The 11010-nt window shown below is 34.7% G+C and overlaps 1 protein-coding gene across 1 annotated transcript; it reads right to left on the reverse strand.

The window, feature by feature from the left end:
- Positions 1-9406: 9406 nt before the first annotated feature.
- On the reverse strand, positions 9407-11010 carry LOC112040030 (UDP-glycosyltransferase 83A1-like). The gene is made up of 2 exons (XM_065771907.1): positions 10537-11010; positions 9407-10323 (listed from the first exon to the last, which is right to left on the reverse strand). Exons 1-2 carry the CDS (start codon positions 11006-11008, stop codon positions 9803-9805), a joined length of 993 nt encoding a protein of 330 aa, XP_065627979.1. The 5' UTR covers positions 11009-11010; the 3' UTR covers positions 9407-9802.

Consider the following 11010-nt stretch of genomic DNA (forward strand, 5'->3'; position numbering starts at 1 on the left):
GTAGAGATTATCTACATCTTGATGATCAACAAAGTTGCTGTCATTGGAACTTAAAGAATAACAAGTGTGGGTGCTTGTAGCTGATTGGAGAATCCAAGAAAGAAGGAGTCCGTGGATTCGAAGCTTGCACGTGGTCGTGTTAGTAAGTTCTACTGGTGGGTAGCATTAGGAAGTCAAGCGGGGAGCTTGTAAATCCTTTTGTATGAATTTCGATCCTTTCGCATAGTGGATTCAGGTTTACCTTGAGGATAGCTAGATCAAATCCTCCCTAGGTTTTTTACCTGTTTGGTTTTCCTGGGTGATCATATCATTGTGTTTTTTATATTTTCACTGCTTTATATTTTTGATATGATTATTTGATTGTGTTAACCAAGATTTGCATAATTTGACTAAGTTAATCACGACTAAATAAACTAGGTTAATCCAATTGTGTTTTAAGGGGTCTAAATTTCTAACAAGTGGTATCAGATTAGGTAGCTCTTCTGTTTTAGATCTTTTGATCTAAGAGCTGATCCTTGACCCCTGCTGTTATGGATAATTTGAAGTATCTTTCTGATCATGTTTCTGCTCATGCTTCTGCTGATTTTATTGATGCTTGTGATGTTTTGAATAAAAAGGACACTATTGTTTCTGTTGATTTTTTTAATTCTTTTGAAACTCTTCGTAAGGAATTACCTAAATCTTTGAAAATTGCTAAGAAATTTAAAGAATAGTTAAAATTGGCTAATCTTGAAAAAGAGGATTTGATTGTGAGATTAGACGAATCTAATAAAAAAAATGAATTTTTGAGAAATCAAATTTCCTCTCAAGATGAGAAGATGAAAAGTTTGGAACAAGAGTTAGTTGAATTTAAAACTAAAATTGAAAATTTGACTAGTACCAAGCCTGTTGTTGATAACAGAAGTGTTTCTGTTTCTCTTAAGCCTAAAACTGAGAAAGTTTATATCCCTCATTTTAAGAGGAATAATAAAGAAAATGTTTATTTTGCTAAGTTAGACAAAGGTAAAAGTTATGATGTAGACGCTGAAGTTTCTACACCTAAGTCTAAACCTATTGTTAGAGAGCACAATAAATCTGTTTTTGTGCCTCCTTGTCACCTTTGTGGTGTTGTTGGTCATATTAGGCCAAACTGTTCTTTGTTAAGGTAAAAACCAAAATCTGAGACTAGATTTGCTGTTAGGAATACTGATGTTTCTAAATTTGTTCCTGTTTGTCACTTTTGTGGTGTTCGTGGTCACATTCGTCCTAATTGTCATAAGTTAAAATTTAAGCATTCTATATGTCAATCTAGGATATGTGATGATATTTCTCCTTCCATAAGTCCATCTAAATTGTTTCATATTCTTTTGAAAAATTTGAGCTTGTTGGTTTGTGAAAGGAATTTGCAGGATTTCAGTATTTCTCAAAAAATTGGTGTGATCCCTCAAATACACTTTGCTTCTCATGGATTTTCACCTACTAAGCCGAAGAATCGTGCTATATGGGTGAGAAAAGATCCTTTAAGGTGAGTGTTGCTAACTTGTCCCTTATTTAATTTTTTCAATTAATTGAGGACATGTTTTGTTTCCTATTTTTGGTTGTTTTATTGATTTTAGTTTTTTTATTAAAAAAGAAATCCAAAAACATTGAAAAATTTTCAAAAAGACAAAAATATTTTATTTTAAGTCTTGTTTTATTTTTCTTGAGGATTACATGAGTTATAATATCTCTTTCTTGATTTAGAATATGCTTGACATTGTGGAGAAACTTGAATAGTTTGTGCTAAGCTATTTCTGATTTTGTGAGTATGTACTAGTTTGTACATGTACTCAAGGATTAATTAAGAAATTGATATTTCTTATTTGTGTACCCTCTATAGCTTAAGTTAAGCACTGTCATGCATTGCATTTGCATTGTTCTTTTAGTATAATGTGTGCTTTTTGTTTTTGGTCATAAAATCTGTTTTAAACCAAAAAGATTTTTGTGTTTTGTTATAGATCTTGGATTTGAAATCAAGGTTGGCCACCTTATCTTTACATAACAAGTTTATGTACCTTGTTTAGCTTTGATAAGCTTATTTATTGCACTTTACTAGTTGAGCTTTGTAGTGCATGTTATGTGGGAAAGATGTTTATAATTTTTGATCACTTTGTCTTGATCTTGAAGTCACATGTCTTTGACTGTCGGACTTGAACCTTTTAAGAAAGGCATAAATAACCATCTCACCACTGTTCACTAGCTAATCATGAACACCTTAGTGCATATCTTAAGATTTTGTGCTCGAGAAAGTGTAGCACATGCACAAAAAGAACATAAGGTGTAACCTCGGTTTAATTGCTTAATGCTTAAAATTGGTGTGTACTATTAGGCTTGATGCCAAATCACATAATTAAAATTGGTGTGTATATTATGAGGCAAAATTCAAGAAACTTACATGATTGCAAGCTTTTGTTCTAGGAGATGTAAGAGTTATATGATATAACTCTTTAGGTGATTGTCTCTTTTAAATTCTATGTGATAAATTTTGTAGACTTTATGATTGATTGTTATTTACATATCTCCTCACATGTATCTCAAGTTTTTGCTAGTTGCACACACTACACAAGTTACTCTTTGTTAAACTTGGTACATTTTATTGTGTGTGATCTTGTTGTGGCCATTCAAGATTAAAATTTCCTTGATTTTAATGCAAAATGTGTATAATGTTTGTGCTTTGAGGACAAATTGATTGAAAATCTTGATTTTGGAAGATCTGAGTTGAATTCAAGTGTTTTTGAAAAACTTTTCGTCTCATACTCATGCATTTTTTTTATAAAACAATGTGCTTTAAAGAGTTTCTGCATTAAAATGCTATGTTTTTCAAAAATCTGATTTTTACAGACTTTCGATCGATCGAACCTGTTTTTCGATCAATTGAAATTGCGATTAAAATTTTTGGTTTGAGTCTACCTGACTCGATTGATGTTCGATCAATTCTCGATCGATCGAAATTGAAAAATTTTCAGTTTCTATGTTTTTGACCAAAATTTTTTTCATGCATTATTTGTGTTTAGGATTCACATGCATTGCATTGATTTTTGTATCCATCTTGTAGTTTTGCAGTCATATTTCTCATTGTTTTCATACATAGCATGCATACACTTTGCTAAATTCGGTACTCAACTTGATTTAAAAATTGATTGATTAATTTTTGAGTTTTGTACATTCTAGTATATGCTATTTCTTATGTGTGAACTGCAGAAATTTTTTCTTAAAAGATATGATGGATAATCAATGTGCAAATATTTTCTCTACTCATGCAACTGTTTATGGGTCACATAGTGCCATGTTTGCATTTTATTGAAAGAGAGAATATTTTTTCTTCATGTGTATCCTCAACTTAGTTTTTTTTTTTAAAACTTGGTTTGTGTCTTTTTATTTATACCCCCCCTTTTATTTTTCCCCAAAACTGTTTTTCCCAAAACTTGTTTTGTTTTTCCTATTTTTATAGGGGGAGAAATTTTTTTTAACCTTTGTGGTTCTTAGGGGGAGTTATTGCTCTTCATAAGGGGAGTTGTCTCTATTTTCTCTTACTCTATTGCGTATGTTTTCTGTCTACCTTTTGATTAGGTAGTCTTTGTCAATACATGACAAAAAGGGGGAGACATAGATGACTGTTTGTTTTGTTTAGGGGGAGAATATAAAAACTTTTTGATGTATCTAACTTAGGGGGAGAGTTAGTTTACTTATGTTTTTATTTCTGTTTCTTGTTCACTACTCATTGATTTATATTTATGAGTTATTCATGATATATGTCTTTGTTTTGTGTTTTGTGAAGTCAAGAATTTAATTTTGATTTACTTGTATTTTTTCCACACATGCGTTTATGCGTTTTGTTTAGTGTTTTAGGAAATATACAGGTTGATTCAATTGAGCTGCTGTCTACACTTGCAACTGATGGATAGTAGTTAGGTTGAATTTGTTGTTATGGGCATTTTATTGTATTGGGTTGTTCTTGTATTTGAGCATTTCATTTTGTATGAAAGTTTTGTCACGAATTGCCAAAGAGGAAGTTTGTTAGGTTCTAAATGTTTAGAACAATTGGCAAATCGTGAACACAAACTTGTCTAAATATAGATCTTAGGGTCTATAGGTTTTATTAGACAATGCTCAAGGTGATTCAAGTCAAGTTTCAAGAACATACAAGCTGTAAGAAGAAGACTTCATATTCTGCCTGGTTCGATCGATCGAAGAACAGGCCGATCAATCGAAAATCGTATCTGCAGAATTTTAAGTCGGCCCAAACAGCAGCTTAAGCCCATTAAGGATTAGGGTTTTAGATCTAATTCTCCCACTATATAAAGGAAACCCTAAGCCATGTTTTTTTAGAGCTTTTTAGAGAGAGAGAGAGAGAGAGAGAGAGAGTGAGAGAGTGAGAGAGAGAGAGAGAGAGAGAGAGAAGAGAGTGCCTCTTTTGGATCTAGGGTTTTGTACCCAAACCTCTCTAAGTCTTTATTGCTCATACTTTGCTGTTTGTGTGAATCTCTTGTGAGATCATTGAAGAGCTTTTCTTTACATAAACTTAGGGTTTTCAAGGTAGAGATTATCTACATCTTGATGACCAACAAAGTTGCTGCCATTGGAGCTTAAAGAATAACAAGCGTGGGTGCTTGTAGCTGATTGGAGAATCTAAGAAAGAAGAAGTCTGTGGATTCGGAGCTTACACGTGGTCGTGTCAGTAAGTTCTACTGGTGGGTAGCATTAGGAAGTCAAGCAGGGAGCTTGTAAGTCCTTTTGTATGAACTTCGAATCTTTCGTATAATGGATTCAGGTTTACCTTGAGGATAGCTAGGTCAAATCCTCCATAGGTTTTTTACCGGTTTGGTTTTCCTAGGTGATCATATCATTGTGTCTTTTATATTTCCGCTGCTTTATATTTTTGATATGATTACTTGATTGTGTTAACCTAGATTTGCATAATTTGACTAAGTTAATCACTTGACTAAATAAACTAGGTTAATCCCATTGTGTTGTAAGGGGTCTAAATTTCTAACATAATCATTTTGTGTTAAACCTATATTTCAGATTTTTTTTTTTTTTTTTAATAACTAGGCTAATACATCTTGATATTTGAACAAATGACCAATATTTTAAGATTGTGAGATCTTGTGAGATTTAAAACCATCTACCCAAGTTTTATTCAACCTAAAGTGAACCGTATTATTGATGGTCTAAGTTTAGGATTGTAAATGAATCGAGTTGTCCAAATAGCTCGGGCTTGCCTTGGGGGTAAGAAAAAAAATTGTTTATATTCACTTATTTAGCAATTAACACAAACTCAAGCTTAAGTTTAGGCTCAACTATTAGACAAATTGAATTCAAACTTAATTATGCAATTATTAACAAGTTTGTGAGTATAAAACTCAATTAAAGTATATATAATATTATATGTTTATATCTTTAAATGTTTAAATATATTTATATGGATATTTATATGGACTCGAGATTTGATTTTGTGAGTTTGTAAATAAGTTTATAAGATATCAAATTGTTATTCATAATTTTTTGATAATATAAATAAACAATTTTGTAGNAATAAGAGACTTGGCCTTAATTTAATGAGCGTGATTTTAACTATATATATAGCTTCCAAGATAGTAAATCCTCGGGATTTTATTTCAAAATCCGACACGAGGAAGTAAGACTCATATCGGGCCTTCTGGATTTCAACAAAGAGAAAGAAGGAGATTATTTGATCGTCTCGGGGAATTGGTATCTCGATGGAATCCATTGTCCCACAACCGTGGGTAGGATTTTTAGGAGCTTCTTTCTTTTATCTTTATTTTATCGTTTCATATGTATGTGTTAACACAGTTTGTTCAATATTATCTTCCTGACTAATTTCTATATTGCTCCTTTATCTTTATAGATGACCACATGTTTAAAAAGAGAAGGTAGTTGATCAACTCCATAGATTTAAATAGGCTGCTGAGATCTCCCATATACCCTCACTTAGACGGGTAACTTTGGGCCGCGTATCTTATCGGTAGGTATACCCTCGTATACTAAAGTTTTCAGAACGTGGGAAGGGCAATCACACAGAATCACCCTTTACTCGTTTACATTGACGTCCGAGTAAAGGGGTACGTTCTATCCCCGTTTGAAAGAGCGTGAAAGGATGAAGGAAGACGACGTAGCAATTCTCCACCTCCTTTAAACCTGGCAGCAGTTAGGGGTTATGGTAGTTGTTCCTATCGACTGCTTGTGCCAAAGAAGAAGAAGAAATATGGGTAATTTCCCCTCTTAAGATCCCTTTACTAGGATTCAAGTGCCCAAACTCCCTACCACTGTTCTCGCAAAAGATACTTCGGAAGAAATGTCTTACCAATGGACTCGAGTCACTCTTAACCAAATTCTGGGCTCGCCCCCTTCTCCTCAAGCCTAGGATTCTTCTGCTCTTCAAGTTCAAGCCCTAGTTACCCCTGTGGTGACTTCAGTTGTTCACATGTCAACTACTCCATCCCACGGGCCGTGAGGTGGGCAAAAAGGGCGAAGGGGAGAGAGGGGAGTTCTTGTCCCGGGGTGACGATCCTTGACCCGGAAGACTATCCTCCTGTGGGGGCTGATGCCCCCGTCCAAACTCAAGGAGCCCTAGCTTACACAATGTCCTTTGCAGTAGACAGGGAGCCCTTTCTTGTAACTGACAGAGTTAGGCCTTGGAGATAGGGCGCGGGGACCTCATTGCTGAATGTGTGGGTCGAGTACTACTTCCCGAAGACAAGAACCAATAGAAGAAGTAGGATGACCACTCCTTCCTCCTCAACATGAAGAGGGAAGCGATTATGGTAAGTACCCCCCCCCCCCCCCAAAAAAACACCTCTTTACTTTTCTTTCTTATTTCATAAGTTAATTTCTACTTTTAAGTATTATCTTGCAGGGTTATCAATGTTCCATAGTGGTGGAGAAAAGGTTCTTGACTACTAAGTCCAAGTTAGAGGAGTTGGCTATGGACAACAAGGATCTCCTCAGCAAAAGCTCAGATGTGATAAACAAAGTATTCGAGTCAGAGAAGCTTCACTTTGACGCTGAGGAGAATACCATGGATATAACTGAGAGGAAAGAAGCTTTGGAGAAAGAGCTCCAGGAAGCTAAAGAGAAGTTAGAAGAAAAGGAGGTCGAGCTGAAGGCCTTTGTTGCTATGGACGACGAGAAGATTCAAGCTACATATTACCAAGGCCAGACTAATTACATTATCTCAGTGAAGCCTGCAGTGCAGTAGAATCTTCAAGTTTACTTCACCAAAGGGTGGGCCTGACCTTAAACAAGATGCAGGTAGAGGCTTCCTCTACTTTGAGGCAGGATGATAGCATCCTAATCCCGGTTGAATTGATAATAGTCCCAAACCTCAAGATCCAAGCTATTATCAATGATGAGTCCTTGATGAGGGAGGCCAAGGTTCCACCTGCAGTTAACCCAGTGGCGGGTGATTTGGCCAGTTCTGAAGAGGAGCCGTCTTGTGGAAGGCGGCTTAAAGCTTCTTAGATCCCAGCTTTACTTTTCTTTTATTTCTATTTTTATATGCCCCGTCTAGAAGGTTAATTTTGTAATTCAGACTATTTTTCTTCCATATATATATATATATACACACATACATATTGCATTCCTGTATCTCTAGAGTGTTTATTTTCATTCTTCATTGTTTTGTAATCCTGTTTCCTCCTTTAGTTTTGGAATTTCACTAAGGTAGGAAGTTTGTTTTAATGAAAGTAGAGAAAAAAAAAAAGTTTAGCTTTGTGGGATTGGTTAGCACCATTTTTTTTTAAGTCTTAATTTCCTTTTCTGTTAGTGACCTTAGAGTCAGGCTAAGGTAGAAAATTCAACTTAAGACCTACCCGAGGCAAAGATAGGGTCTAGTACCACAGGTTTATTTATTTATTTATTTATTTAAAGTCTTAACTTGCTTTTCTGTTAGTGACCTTGAAGTCAAGCTAAGGCAGAAAATTCAACTTAAGACCTACTTGAGGCAAAGACAAGGTCGTACCACGGTGTTTTTTAAAATTTTTTTTTTTTTTTAAAGTCTCAATTTCCTTTTATGTTAGTAACTTTAGAGTCAGGCTAAGACAGAAAATTCAGTGTAAGACCTACCTGAGACAAAGACAAGGTCTAGTACCACAAGGTTTGTTTTTCTGCACCATAATCTGAACGTCGTGGCTTGGGCCTTCTTGATGTCTATCGTTATTCTCCAAACTTAATAGTAGTAAACATGGATAATGTACAGTCTTCTATATATCAATCAAAAGTAATACTTTTTTAAGTTAGATACATTTCATGGCCTAGCTATAGGTCTTTCATCTAGGTCCTTTAGCTGATATGCCCTTGTCCCCACGATAGATGTAACTCAATATGGCCCCTCCCAATTAGGTCCTAGTTTTCCCAGGGTAGGATCTCTGGTGTTCCCCAAGACTTTCCTCAATACTAAATCTCCTGATATAAACTCCTTGCACTTGATGCCTTTGTTGTATCCACAGCTGATCCTTTTGATTTTTGTAACTTTGTAGAGTTCTTTAATCCACATTTGGATGAATCAATAGTAGCTAGGTACAAAATCTTAGGTGCACAGATGTCACAACAACTCTAGTTATGCATGTATCTCTTTGTCTCTATGATGACGAATATAAATTATGTTTATATATATATATATATATATATATTTATATATAAATGTTTTGGAAAACAGATGTCACAACAACTCTAGTTATGCATGTATCTCTTTGTCTCTATGATGACGAATATAAATTATGTTTATATATATATATATATATATATATTTATATATAAATGTTTTGGAACCCTAGTGCAAGAATTCCTAGAAGGTCAAGTCATTATGGGCTGAAAACAGAATTTAATGTTTAGTTTCCGCAAGGCTTGATAGATCGAGAGATATCAAGATTCATTTATTCTCGATATATCAATGGGTATTGAGACCAGCAATTCAACTTTTCTTGAGCAGTTTTTTTGAGTAATCTTGTGTTTTCAATAATACCACTTGTTGGTGAAAAATATGTTATCCTTAAGTACATTAGAAACTAAGACTCAATTGCATATAAAGCGCGCTTTGATCTCGAATATGCCAATACATAAAAATATGACTGTTGCAATCATCATTGAAAAAAATAACGCTATTTATATTTCATTGGACTTCTTCCTGCAGAATTCTTTGATGTAATTCTCTCAGGATTTTTATTAACTTCAATTACAAAAATGACTAATGCTTCAAACACAATTTTTATTACATAATAATATAATATATGATATGATACAAGTATGCAATTGAGATTCATGAGTTGGAAAAACAAAGGCTAGTTGCTGTTAATGATTCCATTTTCGCAACTTTATTTATTTATTTTTTTTGCAAGCTTGAATGAAATTGCATACTTCGAAGGACATAGAAACAATAAAACAGAAACATTCTAAAAACATCTTAATGCTTTATTTGTTCAATAAAGCTTTCAAAATTCTTAAAAGAAGATCCACCTTCAGTAACACTCTTTTTAGCCATTTCCTTAAGCTTCAATGCATTTGTTTTTATACCATCATCAATGATCAAAAGTTTAATCTTTGTGTTGATTTCTTGCCTTGTGATAATCCCATTTTCATCTGGGTTCAACCCTAAACCAACCTTCCAAAAATCACATATGTAACTCTTATTTTGGAATTGATTTGTAAAGTAAGGCCAACATAGAAATGGGATTCCCATTCTTATTCCCTCCAAGGTTGAATTCCATCCACAATGACTTATAAAACATGCAGTAGAAGGGTGAGCTAGCACCTGCTCTTGAGGTGCCTAACCAACAATCTTTCCACTATCAGCTATTCTCGATCTAATCCCATCCAAGAATTCGGAAAGTGCTTCATTGGCGATATCTAACCGAATAACCCACAAAAATGGGAGGCCTGTGAGTTCAAGTCCAAGTGCTAGTTCATCAAATTGTTGTTGATTGAAGGTTGAGGTGCTACCAAAGGAAGCATAAATGACTGAACCCACAGGTTGTTTATCAAGCCAACTTAGGCAAGTTGAATTCTCAGGCCAAAAGCTTCCAATATGATTTTCCAATTGATTGACCGAAAGTAATGGACCAACAGGTATGATCCCAGGAATTAAATTTAAGGCCAACGAGTCAAGTTCATAGAATGAGTTGCAGAGAAGCCATTTGCATAGTTTGACAGAATGGTTCATCTTGAAAACATATTGAAAAAAAATGTTCTGCATCCATGATTCTCCTGGGAAGCTCCATGGAAACTCTGAGCTTTTCCATGCAGGGATTTCCTTTGACAGCCAAATCAAGTCATTTTTTATTGGAGTTCCTACAAGGTCATCATATTATTTTTATCAAAACCAAACAAAGTACCATATCATGTATCAATTGTTTAATTTAAAAATAACCTTCATGTGAACCTTAACTTCTTTTCCATTTTTCTTCTCATCATTTAAAATAAAATTTTAATAGTGAATGAACTTTCTTCATTCAAGTGAAATGGAGAGACTAGGAGGTGTCAAGAATTCTAGTTAGTTATTACCTTGAGTATCTATAATTCCATCCTCAATAAGCTTTGGGATATGGAATACAAGGGCCAAGTTTGCTGGTCCAGCAGGCCAAAATGCAGCACTTTGAATTCCCATCTTCTCAACAACATCAAATGCCCATGCAACTGCTACATCAGTAATAACACAAATTATCCGATCATCAGCAGATTCGTTAATTTTCTCAATCAAGTCCTTGAAATGATTTGGCTTAATTTCTTGAAAACTATTTATCAGTTTAAGAGTATCAATTTGATCATCCTCGGGTTCTAGACCGTCCGGGAGTGAAACTAGCCTCATCGGGCTATGCACTGGCATTGTAGTTGTTAATCTTGCATTTATGAACTCAGTGGTAACAAATGTGACCTTGATCCCATGATCAACAATCTGGTGTGACAACTTCATAAGTGGGGCAACATGGCCCTGTGCTGGAAATGGTATGACTAGCACATGTGGTTGGCTACCCATGA

This window comes from Quercus suber, unplaced genomic scaffold, assembly GCF_002906115.3.
Source record: "Quercus suber isolate HL8 unplaced genomic scaffold, Cork oak 2.0 scaffold_50, whole genome shotgun sequence".
Classification (NCBI taxonomy): domain Eukaryota; kingdom Viridiplantae; phylum Streptophyta; class Magnoliopsida; order Fagales; family Fagaceae; genus Quercus; species Quercus suber.

Excerpts from the sequence above, each read along its gene's own strand:
- LOC112040030 (XM_065771907.1), bottom strand. The coding sequence starts at position 11,008 with ATGGGTAGCCAACCACATGTGCTAGTCATACCATTTCCAGCACAGGGC. Across the intron at positions 10,324-10,536 it reads TGGAATTATAGATACTCAAG|GAACTCCAATAAAAAATGAC; the intron begins GTAATAACTAAC and ends ATGACCTTGTAG.